The sequence below is a fragment of the Taeniopygia guttata genome, chromosome 1 (assembly GCF_048771995.1).
Source record: "Taeniopygia guttata chromosome 1, bTaeGut7.mat, whole genome shotgun sequence".
Classification (NCBI taxonomy): domain Eukaryota; kingdom Metazoa; phylum Chordata; class Aves; order Passeriformes; family Estrildidae; genus Taeniopygia; species Taeniopygia guttata.
In genome coordinates, this window is record NC_133024.1 from 101,618,050 (window position 1) to 101,645,494 (window position 27,445).

At 40.4% G+C, this 27,445-nt stretch overlaps 1 protein-coding gene and 1 long non-coding RNA gene across 3 annotated transcripts in view; one reads left to right on the forward strand and one right to left on the reverse strand.

The window, feature by feature from the left end:
* Nucleotides 1-10,109: 10,109 nt before the first annotated feature.
* LOC115496760 (uncharacterized) lies at nt 10,110-12,350 on the reverse strand. 2 transcript variants are annotated; one of them, XR_012057875.1, is made up of 3 exons: nt 12,124-12,350; nt 10,723-11,197; nt 10,110-10,435 (listed from the first exon to the last, which is right to left on the reverse strand). It is a non-coding gene; the product is annotated as an uncharacterized lncRNA (long non-coding RNA). The 2 variants fall into 2 exon arrangements; XR_003962280.4 differs by lacking the exon at nt 12,124-12,350 and having other exon boundaries at nt 10,723-11,866.
* SMS (spermine synthase) overlaps nt 11,890-27,445 on the forward strand; it is a 43,276-nt gene continuing 27,720 nt past the window's right edge. Inside the window, exons 1-2 of the mRNA XM_030282111.4 lie at nt 11,890-12,071; nt 24,958-25,078. Coding sequence (XP_030137971.2) covers nt 12,020-12,071; nt 24,958-25,078 — 173 coding nt within the window. The 5' untranslated portion in view covers nt 11,890-12,019. The remainder of the gene's footprint in view (nt 12,072-24,957; nt 25,079-27,445) is intronic.

The following is a 27,445-nucleotide window of genomic DNA, read 5'->3' on the forward strand; positions in this document are numbered from 1 at the left end:
CCAGGCCAAAAGCATCTTATTGCTTCTCAGCATTCTCTCAAAGTCAGTTTAATCCCACATATTTAGTGCTGCAAGCATGCAATTTCAGAAAATTAAACTGGAATTTCCCTATGTGTTTATAACATGGCAGTAACGATAGATTTTTATTTGTAGTTAAATATTATCCTGCAGTATTTACCAATTAAACATTCAAGGCATACAGGGAAAGTGATTGTGGGCTTGACTGAAAGCCAGATGAAAGGAGAAAATGTCATTGATTCAGCTGTGGTTTAGAATTGATAAAGCCAGCCCAGAGAATGTTTGTGAATAAATGTGGTCATTTCACTAATACATTGGAAGTGGAAATGCTTGCTTTTAAGGGCTGGAACACTTATGAGACATTTAAGTCCTAAACAGGTTATAATTAGAGCTCTGTGTTGTTTTCAGCAGAAGGATATACTGTAAATGTGTTACTGGAGGCTACCATTCACACAGACTGCACATGATCTGAGCAATGGAATATGCCATGCCTGATGGCTGCCATATTAATAGGACAACTCTGGGAATAATACATGCACTATCCCTCAAAGTTGAGCTCCATTAATTATTATAAAGGTATAAGTGAGACTTACTAACAGAAGTAAGCCTAAAGCTAATCCTATTCATAAGATACAGTTTGGCCAGAATTACCTACAAGCAAAGAACTTTGGTCTCTTTCCCATCAAAAAGTACCATTTACATTTTGAACAAAACAGAGGGAAACAAATTTAATATGTTTTTATCCTGATATTATTCATGAATTAGAAAGAAAAAGAAAGAAAGAAAGAATGATTAAGACTGGAAAAGACCTTTGAGATCCTCAAGCCCAACTATTAACCCAGTCCCACCACCATGTTCAACATTAAACCATGCCCTCCAGTGCCCCCCCGACATGTTTTTGAACACTTCCAGGGATGGTGACTCCAACACTTCCCTGGCTAGCCTTTTTCAATGCCTTACAATGCTTAAGTGAAGAAAATTTTCCTAATATCCAATCTAAACTCAAAAAAAATTCATCTTGTCCTGTCAATTGCTCATAAGACTTGTGCTCCAGACCCTTCACCACCTCTGTTTCCCTTCTCTGGACTTGCTCCATCACCTCAAATAAATCTAATTGAAAGTAAAGTATATTTGTTGCCAAGTGGTCAGTAGACTAAATAGTGCTATATGCATAGTAATAATGCTTGTTTTCTTGTTCAGAAATCAAAGAAATTTTTCAGAGTCCCTTGGCTTTACTCAGCAAAATCACAATCATGTGATCTCATAACTAGAAGGGATCCAACAGTAGAAATGCTGACAAGAAAATATTTCCAGGGAAGAAGAATACTTAAAGAGTAAGGTGCTTACTAGTATTTCCTCCAACCATCTTGGCTTCCTCCTGCCGGCCTATTGCAGGGATCCCATGGGATTTGTTTCCACACCACCAGGAAGCACTGCAGCAAGTACCAGCCTGGGGATCAGAGGGACCCCAGCATCAGTCCTCAAGCCTGGTTTATGACAGGATGAGCTGTCAGCCTCTAGGGACGAGTATTTTCATCCATCCACATAATTTCAACACAGCACAGTGAGTGGGAAAGCAGAGCTGGCTGCTGCTCCTATGCTCCTGCAGTGCTGCAGCCAGCAAAGGCTCCACATTAATCTGGCTGTACAGTGCTGCCCAGAACACAAAGGAAAACTGGCCCCATCGACCAGGAGAGCCCTGGGCTCCTTGTGTCAGTGGCTCTCAGTGCCATAGTGTAACCGTGTCAGAGTGCAATAAAATCTGTGGAAAGATTTTATGGAAGAATGGAGTCAGGCAACTGCATAATTTGTTCCAAGAACTCTGCATGACATATTGGTTAAGTTTTACAGCTCTGTCTGACATACCCAGAAGTGGCTGTCGCAAAGAAAATGTATCTTGTCTTTTCTTGAGCCATTTTTGTTGCAAAATCTGTTATTCAGCATTCATTGGTCAAAAAATTGATTCATACACTTTGTCATTAGTTCCTGCACACTTCCTAAGCAAACAGTAAAAGTTAAAGGCTGGCAGTTCTGTATTGTTTATTGTTACATGGAGCTCTGTCATTTTGAGCATGTGATGAAGAGGAATACAATAGTGCACAATTTAAAACAGGAATCGGGACGAAAATAAAATCCAAGAGTTTCATTTCAGCATTCTCAAATATCTTTTTGAATCAGTGTCTTTTGGCATTGACAAGACACCAGCTTGAGCTCTTTTGGCACAATGAAACACAGTATCATTGATTATGACAGATGAAGCCCTTGAAAACAGGGCAAAATAGAAAAAAGATCAGGAAGTAGTGAGCACTCAGAACACAGCAGCTTGAATTCATCAGAGTACAAAAACAAGGCCACCATATCACTGCCTAGATCAGAAGAGAAACCTAACCAGGATTTCTAGTACCCTGCAGGTACAACAATACATTCTTTTCTTCTGACAGCTTAACCCCTGCATAGTAGCAATCCCAAAACACTGAAAGCATAGGAGCCAGACCAAACTAAATTACACACTATTTGCTTTAGGTCATAAAAGCAACCTTTCTGTCAAGTTTTAATTGAAAAATTAAAATGTTTCCACGCCAGAAATGCTAATGACATTACCTATTCACTTATGGTTTTAATTTTGCATATCATGCTGGTCTAGTTGGGATTGGGAAATGACAGGAAACAAAAGAGCTTTTTTTTGCTTTTTTTTCAAGATTCATGTACTCTCAAGAGTAAGATGTAAGACTCTGAATTGATAAACTTTAAAATAAAGAAAATACAATTGCATGTTATTCCGTAAGATACTTGAAGTTCTTAAATTACAGAACCCTTTATGAATAGCCTTCCTTCGTGTAGCTGAACAATCCTTGTCTATTGAAGCAAATGGCATCTTCAGTGCCTAGGCTTTGACACAACTCCCATCAAAGAGTTTTGCTCCCAGTTTTGTCCAGACAGAAGAAATTAATGACGATTTGAATTCTGTATAAGAAATTCTTTCCCTCTATCTCTTTTGCCAAGTCTGCATTTCTTTCACAACTTTCACCCCCAGTGTCAAAATAGATACTGTGCTCAAAAGTCCTGCCTTTGAAAATTATCCTCAGGTGTTACCAGTAGCTGCAGGTTCTATTGGAAATCCCCTTAAAATTTTGAAAATCTTCCCTCTCAAGATTTTCACCTCTCACCTCTTTGAAGAAAACCTTCGAGAATTCTGATGCTAGGAAGAAAAAAAAAAAAAACCACCTACATTTGAACTTTGCATATGGTAAGTATTCCTATCTGATTACTTTTCTGATTTTCTTGTATTTGAGGTTAATGTTGCTGGCAATAATAGTCATTCTATAAGTGTTGCAGCCAAAATCTCTAAAGAAACTACATGTTATCTTTTGAACAACTGCTTACTCATGGACAATATCTTTATCACACATGCCATTTTGTGTTCAGCAGGAGTTCTTTCAGTTTAAAATTAACAGAGTAAAGAAGAAAACCTAAATAAGAAATCTAAACTAACCTGTTAAATAACTGGAGAATATATTAAAGACTGTATAAGGAATCACTCTGATAATATAAGTCAAGTAATAAAGAACCATTATGGGAAATTTGTGTAGAATACCATATACATTATTCACAAGAGGAATTTAGAGCTACCTGTTGAATTTGTATTATTTAAAATGCCACAACTGAGTTTTCATCCTCATGGGTGTACAAACTAACAGAGAAAGAAAGTACTGTTACTACCACTTTTTGAGTGGAATAAACATTAGCAACTTAAGAATTAAAACACTGTTCTCCTGACTCCTAACCTACTGTTCTAGTTTCTCTCAAAGTATCAGTAGAGACATTTTAGTAAAGACTCAGCTGGTACCAATGGTGACAAACTTCTGCAATCAGTTTATCTTACCTGACAAACTTCTGAGTTCCAAGGACATAAATTTTCTGATGTTTACAACAGGCTGTTTCAGACTGAAAATGTTTATGTCAATTCCAAAAGGCACTTTGCTGTAATTACTGTCAATTACTACTTTATTGAGTTCTGGTGAAATTTTGGTAACAGATTGCAATACATTATTATTGTACTACCTTTTTAATGGGGTCAGTATTTTTCCATAGGTTTTGGAAGATTAACTACTAGACTTTTATCTGTTTCTCCAAATTTGGTTTATCCATTTTAGCTCTAATTGTGAAAGCACTTAGATGAGCTACAAGATCAATAACTTTGGATTATATTCTTGACTCTACATTTTAATTTACATTGTATTTAAAAAACATAGAAATTTATGATTAGATGTTACCTGACAACTTCTTAGAGGAACTGACTGTGAAAACCACAGTCTTTCATAAAGTCCTTTCAACTTTTTTTCTGTGATGTTATTTAATGAACTCAAAGATGATCTGACAGCAAATAAAATGAGACCATGGCCAGCTGAGTTGATCAGTATTATCAGCTGTATTACTAACTTACTGTATCAGTTTTTCCCCTAGAAAACTCATCTCCCTTTCCTAAGCACATGCTGTTTCTTATTCACAACAGAAAATGGAGAAGCTGATACAAAAGTTTCTGCTAAGGAGAAAACTTGGAAAAAAGTAAGCATGGCTCTCATCCTCACATGACAATTCTTATTTCATGTTGACAGTATCGCTGAATAGAAGGAAATTAATTCAATCTGTTCAAAGCACTCCAAGGATGAGAAATTCACCTGAACTGTTCATATGCAACAGAGAGGAGCAGAATACATTTTAACTGATCTGGATTAAATTTCAGATGAGATGAACTAAATCTTAAAACTGGCTCTCTGCTGTTTCTGAATGCAGTCAAGACAACCAGATGAAATACAGGCTTCTGGATTGTAGATATCTGAGTTAGAGGAGATAAGTTTCATGAACAGGGTGCACAGGAGAGCCTGATGTGCAACAGCTGTTCTGCACTGGTGTGTTGCTATTTAGACATTATTCCTTTCTTTAATCTGGAAATCCCTTTGCAGAAGACACCATTTTGTGACTTGGAATTCTTATTGCACTTGCAATCAAAAGGTTCACTCATGACAGGCATAATAGTAATACCTTGTCTCACAGTAAGAAAGCTGAACTCATCAATAGAATAATACCCCTTATAGAGTTCTGAGGGGTTGAGTTTATGTCTTAATTGTAGCTAGTGTGAGTTATTGGCATGTATTTAAGCATTTTGTTCATGCTCCTCGGTTTTATATTTTGAATGCTGTTACATACAATTCTGCCTGCAAAGTCAAAGGACCAGGTAAAAAAGAGTATTGGTCTAATCTTGTCTGCAGTGCACCAGACAAATACTGACATTCTGGCTCCCTTGAAGGTAGCATTAAGTCTGTGTTTGACTTCAGTGGCAACAGAATTTAATGTAAGAAGTCCCGAATCCAGTATACAATACAGATATGAAAATAAAATTCACACTATAATTTAGCAGCATTTCTCACAGAGTGAAAACTGAGGCATCATCACTCAAAAGAGAATTGGAAAAGGTAACTAAAAGGAACAAAACAACTTAATGAGAAATAATATTGCAAAACATGCATAAAAAGTACATATTACTGATGTCTAGTTAAGGTAAAACATCTTTTCTATTGTATTTTTTTTACACTCCCTCACTTTTGCTCATTTGTTCTACTGCCTCCATGCTGTCTGGACGAATTAATTACTCTAATTTTAATCAATTTACCATCCATTCTTCTCTGTGCAGGGATTCCCTCCCTCCCCCCAAAAAAAATTGATCAGAAAGAATCTTATTTTCTTCATGTTATGAGAGGCTAGGATTACAAATTATCCCCCCATGTATATTTTTCCCTAATACAAAGAGTTTTACAAGGTATAAAAGAAATTATTTAACCCTGATCAGGTTTTCTATACTATTTACATTGTTTCAGCTGTAGCTGCAGAAAGGAGAATGGTGTCCACTGGATACAAAGTGCTGTGATGAAAAAGAGGGGATTTATCTATTCAGTGTGTTATCTGATATCTAGGGGTAGCCTCTTCCTGAAGCCACCTGCGTACCATGGGAAAATATAATGAATAGACAGAATGATGTAATGAAGGGATTGGGGAAACCTGCTTATTATTGCTTTTGTGACAGCAATTATTAGGACATAGAAACAAAACAGAAGGAGAACAGAAAAAAAAATAAATAAAACCAAGCAAAACCAGCTTAATGTAATAGACAAATGATTGTGTTGTATTGCTGCTGGAAACAAGGGCTATCCTGAAGTCCCAACCATGTCACACACAGCCACCCCTAGCACTGGTTATCTGACCTCACCTGAGCTTGCTGCCATTCTGCTTTGTGTGGGGGGAAATGAAGCATCAGAATCCAATTTTTTCTGTTATGTTCTTTTTGATTGTGAACCACAGGTCCTGTCCTGTACTCTGTAAGTCACCACTTGGGAGTGGTTTAGATATTCTAACAAGCTGATGCAGCCATCACACGTAACTTCTATAGCTTAGGTCATAAAAGAAGACTAGTACTGGCAGGCCCTATCGATGCCTGGGGAGGTGCATCCAGACAATGTGACAGGCATGACTGAAGGTGGACAAGCCAGACAAATCCTTTGTTGCTATCCAAGAGGATGATAATCTGATGTGTTACTGGGAATCACCTGCCCATGGGATTAGATGATGACTGGGGACAAAGAGTGAATAGGGAAAATTACCTGATAGGAGTTACAAAAAAGGTTCCTCAACAGCTATTTTCAAACACCAAGAGGGACTTGTAGACTGTAATTGTTCTGAGAGATGACACAGATGTTAAAGAAGAGCTTGATCAAATTTTGCTATATCATGTGCTAAATTCACCACAAGACTGTGGTTGGGATGGAAAAGCAGTGTTCATCTAGCCTTTCCTTTTATTTGGTTTGGGGGTGAGGAAATACTCATTACGATTCTGGGGAATTCTGTTGAATGGTCAAACATCTACAGAGAAACACAGAAGAAACTCCATCAGGTCTGTGGCATTTTGGCAGTTAGGAAAAAACCTCAACCCCAAACCTCCCAATATGTGCAGGTTAAAGGTACGATGTGGGCTAGGCTTAGAGAATGCTGCTGGGAAGGCAAAGGTAGGGAAGGGTCTGTAAGTGTTTTCTGTGGCTATTTCTCAGTGTTATCAAAATAATTCAATAGTTTCTGTCAACATTAAAGCCTTATTAGTGAGTGTTTTAATGCAAGTAAGGTGTCCCTGAAGAAGATGTGCAGGAGGACCAGGATCCTGGGATGACTGGACTGAAGGTCTCACCTCCATGGTAAAGAACCTCTGCCCAAAGGAAACAGACCAGAGTCTGTTTGGACCAGAGGAAATCCCAAGGGTTCACACACAGCACTCTGGCTAAAATCCAGCAGAGGGTTCTCAAAAATCAGGGAGTATAATAGCTGCTATAATTTATGGTAGCACTTATTTAAGTAATTAACTCTTATCTGAGTTTGCTAACTTCCTGAAATTGTTCTCTTGTTCTGTGAGAAGTCTTACATCCTATGATATAATTTGACTCTCCAGGGTCTTTCTTTGCAGAATTAAAAAAAAAAAAAAAAAAAACCCTAAAAAAAATAAAAAGAAAAACAAGAGTCTTTATTCATCTTGTAATCTATCTGAGTAAATTTCCTGTTGAACTCAATATGCTTGTTTTTAAAGTCAGATATTTTTCTCATAATTTCCAGTAAGATGTAGACTCCACACTGCCTAAGTTTAATTTGAAATGGACAGTTTGCTATCTTTTTTTTTAAGCCTCTAGAGCTATGCCCCAGCAAGCCTATATATTAGATACAAAGCATCCAAGAGAGGGGGGATAAACTGTATTTGTTTTAGTAAACAGTAACATGTTCAGGCACAAGAGTAGAAATACAAATTAAAGAAGCAAATTCATTACAATAATCACTTCTAGTTTTCTTAGCTGTATTAAACAGCCGTTCACCTCCAGAAAACATGAATTTCATCTTATATAATAAGATAACGCTGTTTTGCAAAGTGGTTAATTTCATGTTTGGTCACAATTGTGATACCACATTGTCACCTCAAATAATTTCTAAAACAACCATCAACTTACAAGACCCTTTCCCATCCCACCCCACCAATATTTTTCTAAAAGGAAGTATTATCTTCCCTCTCCTTCCTCTCAAAATTTACCATGACTTCTGTCAATGATAAGCAAGTACTTAAGGACTAGAGCTGTGTTCAAAAAAATAAAATTCCTAGGGAAAAAATTATTCAGATGCACAAACAATGAAGAGGATGAAAACACTTTCAGGGGTTTGTACCAAGTTCTAACCCTCTTCTGTTTGCAGCCCCTGCTTTTCCCATTTTGGTGCTATCTTCTAGCAAGCACTTCAGCTTGGGGTAATATGTTTGCACATGTTATTCTGCTTATTTAATTGTACTGCATTAATGTTTAACAATACTTCGAATATACAGAACCAGGCATGGAGAGAGAACTCATGTGTAAGTTAATTTTAGATAGATACATTTAATTTCAAGGTTTCAATTAGCACTGTGAGATGGCCACATAATTCCCAAGTGATAAAGCCATAAGATATACAAGTGTTCCTAAACAAGGGTGAAAAGAACCCTTGTGAACTCCTGTCTTAAATGTATTATTACTTTAGAAACTTTTTAGCCATTCAGGGAAAAAAAAATCTACTGTTGTTAGGCAACCTTAGTGAACCCTGGGCTGGACTCAGCAGGACCTGAAGTTAATGAATTTCTGAACAGATTATAAAAATGAGGAAAAAGAATATTTTTCTTAAGGGATGTTTCTTAGCCGTGTATGAGAAGTTTGGTTTATCTTTCATTCCTGAGGTGAATTTAGGATTGTGGCAGTTGTAGGTGAAATATCTTTAGAACAATGAACAGAGGTAGATGTAGTCAGAGAGGATGAACAGGGAACCTGTGGTTAAAAATGCTATTACACCCTGCTTAAAAGAACTTGAGACTTGGTATTTCACTTGGTATTACACTTGGTATTTCAGCCTGCTGTGGTCCTGCATGAAGAACAGGGGTTATGCAGGCTAAACCACACATCTGGTGCAGGTTACTGCATACTCTGCAAAGCCTTTGTCCCAGCTATTTGCCAGTGCAAGGATTGTTCCCATCAGCTGGTGTCTTTTGTCTAATCTATCCAATCTACCTGTAGAGGGTATGGTCTCTGCCCTTGATTTTCAGCACAAAGCTTTTCAAACACTGGTGCCTCAACCTTTTTTCCCCACTTTTCCAGTTTCTACTAGTTTCAAAATACGCAGGTAACCTCACACTGAATAAACTCTTTCCAAACAGTCTGTGCTAATCTTAACAACGTGATGTCATCCAAACTCCACAGCATTTGTGAAACATGTTTTAATATTCCAGATCTTTTGATCTTGTCTCATAAATCAATCCCTTCATCTCTTTAATTATTTTAATTGCCCTTTTTTAAATTCCCTTCAGTGTAATTTTCTAACAGGAAGATTCCCAAAAATATCCCAGGCATGACCTAGTTAAGTAGTATGCCCAAAGTAGACATGCCAAAGAAGTGGAAGACAATTGTGTTAGTTCCTTCCTCAGCGATGGCATCCTGCACAAGGAGGCTTAAATTCCGTGGGCTTTCTTTCTTTGCTTTTCTGTAAAACCTTATGTAATTTACTGTTTGCTTTCACTCCTACATACAGATATTGCAGGTTTCTTCCTCTTGTTGGGTGTTTTCCTACAGCTCTACCAAAGTTTCCAAGATTAACCTCTTCTTCTTTTTCACCCTTTATTGAATTTTTTCATGTAGTTTTTCCAGCGTTCCCAATTCCCCTAACCCAATGAGCAGCTGCAAAAGCCATTTATGCATAAGAACTGTCCTTTAAGTCAAAGTTTAAGAAAGACTTTATATAGTTCTTTGGAGTAATTCATTAGCCTTTTCAGCTTTTCAGCCCACTACAAAATCACAAAATTCTCATCATATAAAATGACACAGTAAAACCACTGTTCTTTTTTCTACAGCAAATTTATTTAAAAAGATGATGTTTCAACTTTCTCTAAGTGCCAGTCTGAAATGGTTGGCCTTCAATTGCAAAACTAATGTCAGGAAAATATTTGGATGACATATTGATGTTCCTTTTTTTCTTTTTTTTTCCCTTCCCCGTAAACCCAGGAAAGTTGTTCATGTGTATGTAAGGGCATAATTTAGCAAGGCACTTAGCACATATGAACAAATACATTTGAAGGCACTTAGGTGGAAGCATCACTACTACCTTCTTCCAATTATTCCACAGTGGATAGACAATATAATAGCTTGACCAGAACACAAGGCATTGGTCTCACTGAAGAGAGTAAAAATCAATCCAGTAAGCTCCTTCATGGAATGAGGTAACTGAAACCACTGCAGCAGCCACAAGCAAAGGTGAGAGATGCAAGAGATTTTAAAGAGAAGGGATTTTACTGGCTGTCTTGTGGCAGTTGCATGTCCTGAAAAAAAATGTAGAGAGATTGAAGTTGGCAGCAAGGAAGCATTGATTTTCATTAAATTAAAACAAAAAAAAAAATCAGAATTCCGGACGGAATGGCAACAAGGATACACAAGCCACCCAAACAGAACTATATAATCCCTATAACATCCAGGACTTGATCAAAGACATTGAATGGGAACATGCAAAGCTGTATATTTTAGCTAATGAATCATAAAATCCCCCAGCCTCTTATGCATGAGCTGTGTCACATGAAGACCATCTGAAGAAAATACAGTTAGTACAGACCTGCAAATGGCTGTGTGTCTTCTGATGCTCATTTCCAGTGAATGCTTCTGCTTTGCTCAGGGTGTCTGTGCAGAGCTATAGCTGTTCAAAACAGGGATACTGGAAGTTCGCCCTGAAAAAATCTTTATTGAAAGTTATGGAAATAATCATGGTATCACATTAGATTACTCACATGGCAGTTACTTGTAAATCTTTTCATTTAATTGTGGAATCATGTGAAACCATTGATGCCATGGCATTGTGCAAATCCACATTAATTCATGCAATAAAGCTAGTGACTGATGCAGCCAAACATCTTCCCCTGTCCTCAGCACTCGTGAGGCCACACCTGGAGTCTTGTGCCCAGTTCTGGGCCCTTCAATTCAGGAAGGATGTTGAGGGGCTGGAGCATGTCCAGAGAAGGACAGTGGAATTTGGGAAGGGTTTGGAGCTCAAGTCTGATGAGGAACAGCAGAGGAAGCTGGAGTTGCTTGGCCTGGAGAAAAGGAGACAGAGGTGACCTTATGCTCTCTACAATTGCTTTGAAAGAAGACTGTAGACAGATGGGGCTTGGTCTCTCCTGCCAGGCAGCCTGCGACAGGACAACAGTCTTAAGCTGCACCTGGGGAGATTTAGGTTGGACATTAGGAGGAATTTCTTCACAGAAAGGTTAATGGAATGGGCTGCCCAGAGGGGTGGTGGAGTTACCAGCCCTGAATGTTTTTAAGGAAAGACTGGACGTGGCACTCAGTGCCATGGTCTAGTTGACACGGTGGTGGTCGGCTACAGGTTGGATTCGGTATCTCAGAGGTCTAATTAATTCCGTGATGTGATTCTGTGATTAATCTTGTAGCTAACTACTTCTGGATACTATTTTTCTGGGTTTGTAACTGCACGTGATTAATACAATTTGTGGATTCAGCACGCTGTTTCACAGTTACCCGTTAAGAATAAAAAGGACTTTAAACAAAAGGCTTTGAAGGCTCCCTGGTGGTGGTGCCTCCGCAGGGAGGGCCAGCGGGCCCGCTCCGTGCCCAGGGCGGGCAGCAGGTGACACACAGCACCCCGCGGCCTCAGCGCCGGGACACCATTACGGGGTTCCAGGGCAGGGATTTCGGCCGCGGAGCCGCGCCCCGGGGGCTCTCGGCCGCGCCGGGCGGGTCCCCGGGCCCGCCGCTCCCCGGCCCGCCCCGGCCCCGGCCCCGCCCCGCCGCGCTGCCCCCCCGGCGCCGCCGCAGCCCCGCGCATATAGGGCCGCTCCGCCGCTCGGCCGCGCCGCCGCCGCCGCTCCAGGCATGGCACAGGGCTCTACCTCACTATGGCAGCAGCAGCGCGGCACAGCACCCTGGACTTCCTGCTCGGCGCCACAGGTAACCGGGCTCCGAGGCGGCGGGGGGCGCGCACCTTCCCCACGCCACCCACCCCGTTCGGTGTCTGGCCGGGGCCGCCGAGCCTGAGGCCCGCGCGGGCGCCGCCTCCCCCCTCCGGCCTTTCCCCGGCGTTCCCGCCGGGCCGTGTTTGTCTGCGGTGCCCGCCTGTGTCCCCGGGCCGGCGGGCGGCCCGCTGCGGCTTCCTGCCCCGCTCGGGGGCACCGGCGGGGCCGGGCAGGACCGGGGCGGGCGTGCGGCTCCCCCGGGCGCGCTTTCCCCGCGGGGGCGGGGGGGTGGCGCCGAGCGGCAAGGCCGGGGAAGGGAAGGAGAGCCTGGCTGTGGGCTGGGGCACCCCTGCGCTGCGGCTGCACCGCGCTTGAGGCGGACTGCGTGAACCGGGCTGGCGGCGCGGAGTGCGGTGTCACTGCGGTGCTGCTGGGACCTGGGGCAGGAGCGCCGGGCCGTGGCGGGGCCTGACCGCGGTGTCTGCAGGGGGCACGTTCGGCCCGGCGCCGCGGCCACCAGCACGTTTGCCGCGGCCGAGCCGGGGGAAGGTTTGGTGGGGGAAGGGGGAACTGCCGCGGGCGCCAAAGCGCCTCGCTGAGTGCTGAGCCAGGCCGCGGGCTCGGTGTGGCCTCCCGGCACCCGCCCCGGGCCGGCCTGGCCTCCTCTGTGGAACCCCTTTCTCCTTCCCAGTTCGGTGTGAAGGCAGTTCCCTGCATCTGCAGAGAAAATCTTTTAAAAGCTTGGTTTGGGAAGAGGTTTCTGACCGCGGGGGCTTTGCTGCGAGCTGTGCCCTTTGTGGCATTGCTGCATGTGCGCTTCGGAGAGCCGGGAGCAGGAAGGGGAAGGTGTTACTGCAATTGTTCCCGAAGACTGTGCTTTCGGTGGTTTTCACAGTGAAAACCTTTCAGTTTCCCTTTTACACCGAGTTTTTTTTCAGGGTGATTTAGCCACTTTAATAGTGACCTAATGATAAATGAGATAGTCCTGCTATTTTCCTTGCATCTTGTGCTTCACTAGTATGAGCAGAATTGGTAAGCTAGAGTAGTGTAAAAACTAGTTTCAGAGAAACCAACCAGCCCCCACAATGGCCTCTTTGTGTCTGTAGTTCACTGATCTACCGTAGGTTCAAGAGTTACAACAATGACTGGTTCTGCAGAAGGATGCAAATTGCCAGGGATGAAGTAGGAGTATTGAAAATAAGCCATAGGTATGTTAGCTCCTCTATGATATAAAAAGCAATGCTGTTCATTAGAAAATGTGGTAAGGATCTTAAAAATTGCTTTGATTTTAGGTAGGCTTTTCCACTTGCCTTTACTTTTGAGGGCAATGTTTGCATCATTCTCTCACCAAGATGGGTGTATCTAAATGGGGATGGGAGGATGGACCCACTGTAGAAGTGTTGCTGTATAGATCAAAGGAAGGAAGAAGCATTTTTCCCTTACATTTGTCTCAGCAAAACAGACCTCTTCAGTGAGACATGAAGAACTTTCTTTCAGCTGTGACAGCTCTGTAAATGGTTTGTACTTATGTGGAGTTTCTCCTCTCATCTAGTATTTATGGTCCAAAGCACAAAGAGTCATTTAAATAGAAAAAGTTGATGAATGTGCATGTGTAGGTTATGTTACAGGAGCTAAATCTTATAGCTTAATCATAAATTGTCAACTAATTCCATGTTTTTTCTCCAAATTAAGTGGACAACTAGACTCCTGAATGGTCTGGAATGCCATGAAATGGCATTTAGTAAAATTAAATGTTTGATTTTGGACCTTCAGATCTTGTGAGGATAACATGTTTTTTCTAGGTCTCGGCTAAAGCTGGTTCATCTTTCCTCCTGAACAAGGCAGAATCTGTAAACTTGGTAGTACACACTCTTGGTTCCTCAAAACATTAATTGTGTCCTTGTTTTTGACAAATGTGCACTTTTGTATAGCTGTTAATATAACAAAAGTTGCCAGCTTGTCATGGATGGGTTGAAAGGGACCTGAAGTGACCTTATCTGTGTAGATAAGGGACCTTATCTACTTGCAAGTTCTCTGCCATGGGCAGCTACACCTTGGGTTAGGTCAGTTTACACTGAACCACATCCAACCTGGCCTTGAACACTTCCAGGGATGTGGTATCCACAGCTTCTCTGGGCAGTCTATCCCAATGCTTCACCACCCTCACAGTAAAGAACTGAACCCTATTCGCTTTCAGTTTGAAGCCATTCTCCCTTGTCACTCCAGGCTCTTTTTCAAAAGTTTCCCTTCAGCTTTGAGTTCCCTTCAGGTACTGGAAAGCTGTGATTAGGTCACCTCAAAGCTATCTTTTCCATACTGAACAATCCCTTTCCTTGTAGAGGAGATTCTCCATCTCTCTGAACATATTAAACTTGATAATCTCTGGACTTGAACAGGTCCATGTCCCTCCTGTGCTGGGACACCAGAGCTGGAGGCAGCACTGCAAGTGGGGCCTCACCAGAGCAGAGGGACAGAATTCCCTTCCTCTCCCTGTTGCCCTCAGTGCTTTGGACACTCAGGACACTGATGTTTTTTTGGGCTGCAAATCCCTGTTGCTGGGTCATGTCCAGCCTTTCACCCACCAGCACCCCCAAGTCCTTCTAGGCAGGGCTACTCTTGATCTGTTCATCCCCAGATGTTGTTGATACAAGGAGTTGCCCAGACCTTGGTGCAACCCATTGCACTTGGCCTTGTTAAACCTCATGAGATTCCCATGAGCCACTTCTCAGATCCATTTAGATGCCCTCCCATCCTTCAGGTGTGGCAACCATACCACTCTGCTTGGTGCCATCTGTAACTGATTTCTTTGTCTATCATTAATGAACATACTGAATAACTGGTGCCTGTATGGACCTCTGAGGGGCACTTCTTGTTACTGATGTCCATTGGAATGCTGAGCCACTGGCCATGACTCTCTGGATGTGACTGTCCAATGACTTGCTTATGCACCAAACAGTTCACCCCCTGAGTCCAGCTCTCACCAGTTTAGAGAGAAGGATGTTGTGGGGGATCGTATCAAAGGTTTTGCACAAGTCCAGATAATTGCATCTGTACTTTGTAGGAATAGTTTGTTTCATTGCAATGGATCTTGCAGTAACTGTACATGCTAATGGTGGGGTTTTTTTTTAAAGAATCTGCTTGGTCTGAGTCATTATACACGATTGAAATAATCTGTATGTGTTCCTCACTGTTCACATTTAACCTAGCAGCTATCCAAGGATATCCCTGTAATTGTCTACCATCAAGACTGAAGATGACTATAAAGCCTGTGATGTTAATAGTTCTCTGGGATCTGTTTATCCCTTTTTTTCTCTGGTATGTGTCTTTTGTCTTTATCCTCACTTTTCTGAGGTTCTCTGTGAGTAAAGGATGCAGGCTGTCTTTGTTGCTGGCAGGGAAAGATCCACAGGATACAGCTCTGCATGAGGACGATGGGGTTTTGTCATGATGGGGTTTTGTCATGCGTTAGTACTTGTGCAGCTGTTGGCAACTGCTTGTGCTGCAGAATGGTGTGGATTCTGGTGGGTTGTTCTCACTGGCTGACTGACTTGGCATGTTACAAACCCGTTCAATAACTGCCCTGGTTTCTTCAGGCAGTCCAGTTGTCTTGGAGTATTGGAATGTGGAGCTTGTCATGTACATTCTTTAGGACTCAAATGTACTCAGCAAGAATCATGATACTGATAACTTATGGTGCAATTTCTTAGTGTTTACAGTCATTGCTTCCATAAGGTTGTTGGAAATGCCAGCAATGTCAATAAAAATGTGGGTCTGGGGAGTTTGAGAAAACAGGTCCTCTTGTGTTGGTTTGAGATGGGGAACACAGTATTGCCTTGGGAATAGGGTTGCATGAGATGATTCAAGCCATGTACTTCTGCTAAAAGCTGCCAGTTTTTTTCAAACTTTTCAATAAATTTTTTGTGTGCCACAAAAATCTGTATATTATTAAAAAAAACCCACCCTTTTGCCTGTCCATATGTCTTTTTTTTGTGTATGACAAAAATCTATATACTATTTTAAAAAAGGGCTTTTTGCCTGTCCTTGTCACTCTTTCCTCTAATTAGGCACCTCATTAGTTTTTTAGGAGTAGTCAAAAATACAAGCAGGGGTAAATCTTTGGATAGCTGGATAGAACAGCCTGAGTTTCAGGAATGGTCTTCTCAAGAGCTGGTTAAATTAGCAACTCAAGAGTTCAGGCCTTTGAACAGAAGTATTTTACTTATCTGTGACCCTGGAGATAGACAGCTTTAGCAGGCAAGCAGCAGAGTGTTCCCTATCCTAAAATACGAGAAGACTATTTTAATATTTATAAAAATTGACATAGCTCGCTGGCCTTCTTTTATTTGGGCATAGAAAGCTTTAGTTGTGGTCTTTTTGTTAGTCAGAAGAGATGAATTTGAGACTCCTCAAGTTACTTAGTTTGAGGACTTTTTTATGAAAGTATATACATATTTGGTGCACAGATGAGTGAGCTGGTGGAGGAGAGCAGTGATTACCTGAGCTGGTACAGTTACTAAAACAAAAGCTTAGGAAGCTTTTGGGTGAATTACACACTCTGGGAATGCTGGGGTTCAAGAGAGTGCAGCTAGGGCAATGCTTAAATTTAAGAAAAATTTCAAGTGAATGTGTGCGTGCACATGATCTGGTTTTCCTCAAATTAATATTTTCAAGGAGCTAAAAGGAAGGGAATGACCTTTTGTAGGCTGAGCATCCTCTGTTAGTGGCTTGCTTCCTGTTGGCAGGGTTGGGTACACTGTTCAATTCTGGCACTGCAGCGGGGGGAAAAATCTTAACTACCAGGTGTTCTGAGCTACCTTCCTAAATATTCTTTTAGTATTGAAGTTTTTACTTGGCTATCAAATTGTTAAATATTTGAACTGAATGCAGTTAATATTTTCATTCTTGTCTTTGTTTGGATTGGAAGTCTTAATGTTCTTCATGGAGCATTACTAAAGTTTTATGTGCTTATTTTTGGCTGTGTTGATCTAAACTTTTGAAGGGGAGAAGACTTGACAAGGTTTTGAGTTTTACACCTTTTAAAAGTTTTTTTGTTGAGTTTCCTTACTTTAAGAACTAATTAAGAAAATGGTTTTCTGAAAGGGTAATCTGCTGGTAAGAGGAGTGTTTAGGAGAACTAAATACTGTGGAGGTAAAGGGGGAGTTGTGGGATGCTGCATTGGCTCTTCCTTGCTACTGTCTCTGAAATCTCTGCCCTAAATTCTACCTGGGAAAACACTGCATGAGTTCAGTTGCTTGTGTTTTGAACTGTCTCTTGCTGTAATAAAGACAATTTGGAGCTGGTGGTGGTTTGGTTTATTTAGCAGATAATCACCAGTTCTAGATGTTGAATCATTGTTCATCCCATACTAAGCGTAGAAATAGCAGAGAATGCAGGAAGAGATGACTGGCATTGAAGATTTGATATTTTTCTTGAAAACTTGTGGTTTATTTTTCAAGTAAGTCAATCTTGTGTATGAAGGAAGAAGAAGATGTCAAGTTCAGTATTAGCCTAAGATTATAAATAAAACTTTTCAATAACAGATTTGAGCACTTACCTATACAGAGAGTTACTTCTAATGTGATGTTCTTTGGTGGATGCTTTTGTTGCCTGATGTACTAGAGATGCTAAGGCTTTGCTTTTTCCTGTGAGATAGATTTTGCTTTTGTGGCTGGAGCTGGCTGCAGTTAGCTGTTAAAACATGTTAAGTATATTTGAACTTCTTGTGAGGGAATATTATCTCTGATCCTTATAGCTAAATTTGACTGGTTCTGTCAACCATTGGTTTGTCTGAAATGCTGAAACACCTGATTGCAGTGATAACATGCAGATGACAGTCTTATCTCCGTACCTTACTGATTTATGGTATCTGAACAAAATTTGCTGACTCCTTAGCTATGAACTGTATGTGAAGACCATGTAAATAAGGATTAAAAAAGACTCTGATGTCTCTGGAGCTTGCAACTATGTTATCAACCTTGGCTAAAGGTGTGTTTGCAACTGCATTTCAGGAATGAGTCTGTTTTGGTTGTGTTTCTGTAGCAGCCTCCGTGAGTGGTGTGGGCTCAGCCTGTGCCTTTGTCTGGGCTGTTATGAGCTGAGCCCTGCAGGTCTCCATGGTCTAGTTCTGGCAGGCCTGGACCAAGAACTGGCCTGCTGAGTGTCAGAGCACAAATGGGGCTTGTCAGGAGGTGTTAATACAGGTATTAATAGCTTTCCATTTTTAGCAGTAACGACTGCTATGAACTCATTGCCTGCTTTTGTTGGTTTCTAGGTTTGAAGATTAAAATGCTTTATGACTGGAACTCTGAAAATATAATTATCTGATTCTCCAGCATGATGTTAAGTTCTCAATCACTGCTTGCTGAGACATGAAGGAACTGTCACCTGCAAAGGTGAAGGCTAACAGTGTGGAAAATGTTTTTTGTGAGGCTCTGGTTTGAGGCTGTAGAGCAAATTCTTGCTGGAAATGAAGACTGCTTTTTACACATGAGTATTTCCCATTTTAGGTACATTTCTCTGACCATGCCTCTTAAATATCAGAATCCTTGAAAGGAAAGTATATAGGACAAGTACTATACTTAATGTTTATCTAGAAGATGGTTAGGTGATGGAAGTGGCTTGAAAGATGTAAGTGACCAGAAGAGATGATATTATTTGGACATGCTGAAGTTCTGTTACCAAAGGTGTTTTCTTCTCTACAGCTTTCTTGTGTGGAAGGGCTACAGCTATTTCAACAGATGCTAAGGTTTAAAATGTGAACAGTCTTTGTATGCCAGTTGGTGGACTTGAGTTGTGTGTTACTGGGGGACAAATGAAGTTTGTTAAGGCATTGAAACTACATTTGTTGATACTAAGGCTCAAGTGGAAGCCTGTGTTGTCTTGGGTTTTTTTTTTTGGAGTTACCAGAGAATTGCTTTGTGATCTATTGTGCACATTTCCAGAAGATGGGCATTTAAAAAGTTAACAGTAGTAGGGTGTCATATCATTACTAACTGCAATTAGATGCCAAGTGTAGGAAAATACTTTTAAAGCATATATTTGATTAAAAATAGATAAAGAAATCATTTGTAGATGTCAGAGTGAATGGGGGAGACTCTACTAGTGATTGAAAATATGGTCCCTAATGTGCTTCTAGACATGATGGTCTTCTTAAATTTTGCTGAAAGCTAATAAGGGAAAACCCCTCTCACAGGTCTCTGTTGTGGAGTCTTTTAAATTTTCCATAATACATTCTTCTGCAGGAATCATTGGGAGTGAGCCTTCAGATACTGATGAACCCACAAGCAGAGGCACCCTATGTTTGTGCAGTAACTTAGATATTTTGATAGCCGTAATACAGCCAATCAAGTAGAGGAAGGGTGAAGGCTAACTTACTTTTATCCTATTTATTCCATTATGGAAGGGAATGGATCTCATAGACCTATATTTGCTGAAAACTTGAGATCTTCTGTGGAATTCTCCCTTGAAAGTGATTAGGAAGCTAATACAAAGGTGATGGTAGGCAGGGGAGGAGAGAGTGTTGAATTCTCCTTTTTGTAGCTGGGTATTGTTAATGCTTTGAGAGCTTGTTCTGATCATGCTTGTTTTACCACAATTTCCTAAAGGGCCCTTGGATGCACAGAATGACTCCTGTTGGCTCTGGTGATCACAAGGAAGTGCCATTAAGTTCATGCACTTGCTGATGTGATACAGTATAGCTGTATTTGCCCACATTCACTATGTAGCTGGAAATCCTTAAAAATAGGACTGGGGGAGATGTTCTGTGGAAACCTTTGGAAAATGCAGCCTTCTACTCCTAGCCTTGTGTAATACATGATGCAATAGAGCGTGTGCACTAGGAAACTCAATGATCTGTTTTCTCATGGATGAATGAGTAGTAGATGACTATTTCCACCTGCTGCCCCCTTAAGCCTCGTGCCATACATGATTTATTGACTTCTGTGTCTAAGTCCACATAATGAGGATGGTCCTCATGGGTGGAAATTGATTCAAGGAGTAATTTTAGTATAATTTTCTGCTTCCTGGTGTTTTCCTCTTTTGCAGAGCTGTCAAGGACAAAACAAAGGATTTTTCCTGTGTGTGTGTGTTCTGGTGTGAGACTTTGAAACTTAATACCCAGAAGGTGTATGTTGCTAAAGCCAGTTGTTATTCATTTGCATCTGTTTACATGTTAGGAAAAAGCTACCTGCTTTGCTGGGCAGTTATGAAAGCAGGGGTCTTGGAGTGTGTTTGGAGGGTGTACTTTCATTCTTGTGAGGTGTGGGGTTATTTTCTTGTTGGAGGACAAGACTCGGCTTAGGCAGCTGTTGGCATTATGACTTCAGTTGAGACTGTGATATTGCTGTGAAAATTCTAGATAGTCTATTCCAAACATGAGTGTGCTCTGCTCACTCATTTTCTGTGCAGGCAGATCCTTTTAACTAGCACAAAAGAATTACAATTCTCAAGTTTTCTAGATCTAAGAAAAAGATTGTCATGCAGGAGTTGATGACTTAGTGATAACAGGTTATCTGCAAATTATTATGTACTGCTTTAGTGGTCACATACAGTGGAGGGGGGGACCTAGGAGGAGGAGATGGCAGCTGTTGACTTTCCATAAACGGTTTTGACTTTGATCTTTTTTTTCTCAAGTGCTAAAAAAAAATCTAAGACATGGAAAATACATGGGAGTCTGTAGCTTCTCCTTGGCTCTGGATTTTTAAAGTTTATGAACAATTTGCTCACCAAACATTTCTGCTGCACACTTCTTAATTCTGCAGTTTTTTTGATGGTTAAGATTGAGATACTGGCATTAATATTGGCATTGGAAAAATGCCTTGGATCAGTGGTGAGAGATTCCCTGTACACCTGTGAGCCTGAGGACACTATTTCCTGTGAGAGGTGGTGGTGGAGGGGGCTGCCAGTTTTGGCTGTGGTGAGTTCAGTGCCTGAGCAGTCAGGTGTGCAGCTGTATCACAGCTGCCTAGAAATGAGTCTCTCCTGTCAGGTGTGTTCCTTCATCACTTGCATGTGGCTCCCTCCCACTCTGTCTCTGTATTTCCTTTTCCTGTAAGAATTTTGAAGAATTGGAGTTGATAGGTAGAGTGCCTGTGTGCAAGAAAATCAGACTTGCAAAACACAAGAGTTTATTAAGTTGAAACAACCTAAACAGCTCTGAACTAAAACCATATGCCAGCAGTTCAGGTTGCTGTTTACTATAAGCATATTCTGCATCTTTAGTCCTAGTGTATGCTAACTCTTTAATGTATTCTTAATGTAGCACTTAGTTTGATTTGTTTTCTTCACCTTTCTCTACTGAGTATCTAGCTGCTAAGGCAAAATTCTTCAGTTGCAGAATCATATATAAATACTTTGATGTGTTTTATTGTTTTGGTTATGCTATATTCTCAACTATTAGAAGAAATGATTGAAAATCAGGGTAAGAAAAATTTAAAGTTGGAAATGGGGTGAATATTTTCAAATGAAAATTAATCTGTTCCCATAGCTTACTGAAATTTTGTTAATTGTAAGGCATGAAGAAGTCTTAACCCAGAATATTTTAGAGATAGTCTGGCTCAATAGCAGATGATTCCAGCACTGAGCTCAAGTATCAGGGTGGAACTAGCTGGTGTTGTGCATGAGACCAGACTTGATGCTTACAGCAACTCTGCACTTTGCTCTCATGTTCACAGATTACTGTCAATTACTGACTGCTTTGCTGCTCAAATTCAGAGGAACATCTGCAACTGCTGTGAGTCTTCTCTTCAGATGTGCTGGGGTTCAAAAATATTCTGGCTAAACTGGGCATTAACTCTCCTGAAAAATACATATATTTCAAATCCTATACATAATGGGTTTTGTTCCTGTTCTCTAAAGCTGAAACTCTGGGCATTTTTCATTACTTCTGGCAACTAATTATAAAATGCCTAAGCCAGTATTTTATACTTGGTATCCAGAGTTTGTTTCTTTTGTTCCTGAATAACCAAAAAAAAGTAATGACTTCTTGAATAAGCATTTAGATGTAGATTCAGAGGTATTCCTGTTTTAATCACCATTGTCCTATTTGCTTATCAATGCTTGATAAGAGCATATCTGAGCTTGGAGTGAGGTGGTGACAAGTGGATTTGGGTGAGATATCCTGAGATCATGGAAACTTCCTGATGCCTTCAAGCAACCACTTAGACCTCAAACATTTTATAAGGGAATCTCCAACTTGGGAGAGTTAATTAGCCCTCCAAGGCAAATCTTGGGTGGTATAACTAAAAGGATACCTGGTGAAAGAGCATGTTGTTGTTTTAATTTCCTAAAGTTAATAGCATAATAGGGAGAGCTTAATCAAGCTTGTGCCTGTTTTTTAACAAAGAACTCTGTGGCTGAGTGATGAGCTGTATATGAGGGGTTGATATGTTCATGGAGCAGAAAAGTATCAGTGATGATTTGTCCTGCAGTGTCTGCCAAGATGCACCTAGCAGGATTCCTTAAAGCTTTTGAAAACAGGCTACATGTGTTATGAGTACTTCAGTTCTTTCAGTCTGTTCTCCATCTTACTGCTGTCTTGCAGAAGTGAAGTGGTTTGGGGGTTGGTTGGACAGTGGTGTAATTTGGGTCTCATGTAATTTTAGTCTTGGTCCTTGGAGGGTATGGCATACATTAGTAAACAGAGTTTTTAATGTTTTTGTGGCTTAAGAAGTAAATGGTGAAAGTAGGCATTTGTTGTGGAAAAAATGGAGAAGGTAAGGGAGTTGGGAAAGGAAGCAAATGCTACTGAAGAAGCGGGGATGACATACCTGAAGTGACAAAAATTCTTTGTGAATGTACTGGCATTGGAGCAGCTGCTCTTACCTTCTCCAAAATAGCTGATGCCTGCCAGAAGCTACAAGTTCAGTGTGAGCCTTGCAAAGTTCCCTTACCAGTGCAAGGCAGAGATTAGAACCTGTTTAAGAACTGTGGCTCATAGTTATGGCCCCATTTATCTATTCTTTTGATGTCTGAAAAACATGTTGGTTTGATTGCTGGCCAGCTTATTACTACTGTAGTAACCATGGTTAGTGGGTAGACAAGCTGTGTACTCTGAGCCCTATTGCCTGTGCTGTGGTAGAACCTGACACTGGATAGGAAGTCTAAAATCTTACTGGTACAGATGATGCATATTTTTACAGAACAGTAGGGGAAGGAGGAAGTTCCATGGTGGTCGTGGACTGTGCTGTTTCATCAGTGGTGCTCCTGACTAAGAAGGATCCAGCAGTTAAATAATTCACTGTGAGCTAGCAGAATTTAGTTTCGTCAATTCTATTTGCCTTTAGTTTGCAACATGAGTTAATGAGTGAGATTTAGCTGAAAAAGAAATCTTATCTCAGAACATGCATCGAGATCAGATAGAATGAGCGATAAGCAAAACCTTCCAACTTTTATTAAATATCCTTGGCTGCTGGGAAATTTGCTTGCTCTTGATTTTGTTTGAAGAAAAGTAAATACTCTATCAGTTACTTCAGTCTGGTTGAAACATTCAGGGGTAATTCAAGTCTAGGGTTTATGGCTGGGCAAACATAAGTTTCAAGCAATCAGATTTTTAGCTTAGTCTGCTGTGGAGTTGGATAGAGACGATTGATTGATGAACTTTGGTTTATTTGGTATGGATATATTTTTCACTTCTTTGTAGCTTGTACAACTCCATTTTATCCGGGAAACTATTGCTGATTATGTCTGCTGGCTCCCTTTACTTCCAATGTATGTGCATTTGGGGAGCAGGGGTAAAACAAAATAATTACCTTGGGAATAACTCTTTAAAAAAGTCACAGTGGGGAAGATTGTGTCTGTGCTGAAGCATTGGTTGTAAACTCTGTCTCCGTACTACCTCAATGTCAGGTGATTTCTCTGGTGGAGATAATAAATCCTGGTTGTATTGATGCCATACTGCATGACCATAGTGGCTTAGTTCGGTGTTTTGTGAGGTGGAAGTGATGTTACTTGTCTTCTAGGAACATCCTGTAGATGTTTTGTTAGGTCTCCTCACTGACACTGGTGTGGTAAGTCTTTCCAGTTTTGTTTGTCTTCTGCTAAGTGCAATTTTAGGAGCATCCTCCACTAATTCACCTTGTCAACTCCAAAATAAATGGGCAAAGCTTGCAACTTGCTTTTGAGACACTTAATTGAAGAAACTAAAATTGTTCATTAAAGCTATGTTGTGGGTAACAAACCCCCCACAAAACCATTCAGCAAACTTGAGACTTCTGAACTTAGCATGTTCTGACTGAGGAAACACCTGTATGGACAAATTATCAGCTTGCTTTTGAAGGTAGTTGTACCGGAGTAATGTCAGTTATTTCCAAGTGAGTTTTTTTGTGCTCTTCTGAGAGTTCTTTTTCATAATATCATGAAGATTTCAACTGGGGACTTGATCCGGCCTGGATGTTAAAAAAAAGCATGTTGTGTAGGGGTAGAATGGATAGGTTAGTCTTCAATGCCTTTGTAGTTATCTAGTATTACAGCTTAACATTTTTTTGAGGTTTCTTCTCAGTTCTGTGGGGTTTTTTTGGGATTGCTGTTTGTGTGTTAAACAATTTAAAAAGTAATTATGTGAGTAAAGACTTGTGTGTATTGTGATATAGTATATGATCAATAGTAGCCATAATAAAAATACTCTGATTACATCCATAGTAGATAACCATTTCTGCTCAGGTGTGAAAACTGATTTAAAGTTGTTTGGATACCGATGCACTGAGAAATATCTGTGGGTAGATGAGGATGGCAGAAGAGAAGATACATGAAAGAGTGTTCAAATGGTACTTAAAGAAAAATTATTCCAGGCTTCCAGGAGAAACTTTCCAGCCTCTAAAAAAAGGCAGAAGTAACTTGAGTGGAAAATCCTCACTGTTTTTTTTTTTCTCTCTTAATCTTGCAGCTGATTGTAATGCCGTTCTTAAAGCTCTACAGCCCATTTTTCAGGAGCAGGGAATGACAGAAACAGTTCATAACTGGGAAGACCATGGTTATTTAGTAACCTACATAAAAAAAAATGGCAGGTGAGTGGATTTTCTTTTGGTTATGTCTCTGCTGTCCTTCCTTAAAAATTTTACTTCTCCCTCTATTGGACCTCCTGTAGTGTTGACAGGGAAAGCTATCCTTTTGTCAGCCTTGTGTATGAAGTAGCTATGATAAAGCAGAATATTGTTTCTAATCTGGACTATGTCATATTGCAGTTTGGATATCAGAAGGTTGAGCTGGTCAGTCTGGTCTGTACCATAGAATGGTGCCTTGGTCTCAGCACTAGTCCTTCCAGATGCAGGAAAGCTCAAGTCAGTTCAATGTATTTGTGACTTTCTGACCATTAAATATGTCTTAACCTGTTGGAGTCTAACCTTGGCATGTGAGCAATGACAACCTTGTGTCTGTCTGTATTTACATGCTGTTATATGCTTCAAGTTTTCAAGCAGCTTCTGAGGTAATTAACAGCATGATAAGGGTGGTTGGTGTCATTAGTGACACAAAAGCTGAGTCTGCTGGGACAAACTGATAAACAAAACAAACTACATTAACTTGATTTCCTGATGCTGCCTTACAGTTAGTTGATTATGGTGTACATTAATCTGGTCTACTTATAAGTAACTACCATGGTTTTGTTGCACTAAATTTCTTTATTGTTATTGTAATAATTGTGGCAGTTGCTGCTTTGGGGTTGCCTGTTTTCTGTTTTTTGCTGGTTGGATTTGTTTTGTTTGGTGGTTTGTTTCTGTTTGTTTAATTGAGATTTTTTTTGTGGGGGGGGGTTTGGGACACAAACTAAGGTAACAAGTAAGTAGATACTAGTAGTTCTATGTTTATCATTCTCAGTTGTGCTCTATTAAGTTTTTATTAGATTTCAGTTAGCTTTTCAAATGTGGCACTGGCTTTTTCTGCTCAAAATTACTTGGTTATTATACTTGATTTGTCTAGAAAACCTGTTAGTTGTCTTGCTTTTGTATAGCCTTGTTTATTTGTCTTTAATTACATGTGCTTTTTTATTCTTCCTGAATAATTTGATCAGCATTGAGTTCTGGTAACCTTTTGTCTCTGGGTCAGTGAAAAGATATCAAAGTTGGTAATTTTCTACTCTGATTCTATCCTTCCTTTCTATTGAGTTGAGCTTTAATGTAATTCTTCTAGAAAGATAATATCAAGATTCTACCAACTCTGAAGAATTAAAAGATAATACCTAAAAGTAAAAAGAAATTAGAAGATTAAAAGGTTGGGTGTATTTGATTACATGACCTCATGTTGCTTTCCTGCATTTCCTTGAGTGTTAGAGGGATTTGAGATGTGAATTCTCAAACTGGGTTTTCTCTTTGCTCATTCATTTGATCATAATTTAAGATGATAGCCTCTTCTAAAGGAGCAGTTTCAGAGTTAAATTGCCTGTCTTTTGATGTGTTCCAGGAACTTCCTAGAAAACAGTGTTTTGTTGCATAACTTTTCCAGGAGATAAGTGAACTGGCACCTGGAAGCATTTCTGAGAAAGGTTCTTATAAAAACCTCAATTTTAAAATAGCTGACTCGATTGCTCTTGTTACACTGTCAACTAAACGTGTGTAGGGGAACTTTCTGTGAGTTTTGGGACCTCAGCAGTTTTGTTTCCTCTGGTTATACAACGAGCCTGAATTTTTTAAGGTAACCCTAAACAGTGTATTTCTGCTAGTGTAGTTTGTATTTGCTTGATGTAGTTTCAGTTAACTTAAACAAATGAGGTTATAAACCCATAAAACCCAACAGACTGGACAGTTAAAAATCCTTACAAAACAAACACATTTCACAAGTTGTAAGAGTGAACTGATAAGCACATGGATTTCAACTGACTAAATAGTTAAAACAGAACTTCCTAGTTCTGTTTTAAAATCAGCAAGTTTGTCTGCACTTTATCTTAGTGCCCTAAAATGTCATACATTTTAGTTAGCATAAAAATATTACCTGACACAACTACGAAGAAAGTAGCCAAGGCATGCAGACTTTTTCTCTTCTTTCCCTGCAAAGCAGTGAATGTACTTCATTTCTAGCAGCAGCTTGTAGTAAAACTTGGACAAAAGAATTGTGATGTAGGTATGTTATGAGCAGCTCTTGTAAGGATGGCTGGCTACAACTTGTCACAAGTTCCCTAGAAGGAGAGATGGAGTGGGTGCTGTGGGTAAGGGTTTGTGAGCATGTGCACACAAACGTGTTTTTAGCCAGCCAAAGGTGACCGAGCCATTGCAAGACAGATGTGCAGTTGATGTAACAAGCTGGGTACTAATCCCTGGGAAAAATATTTGAGAAGGGATAGTAATATGTTGCTAAACAATGTCTGTACTCCAAAGTTTGCTGAGATAACCCCCATAGCCTGCAGGGTGCCCCATGCTGCAGTCTGTGGAATTGTGGGCCCT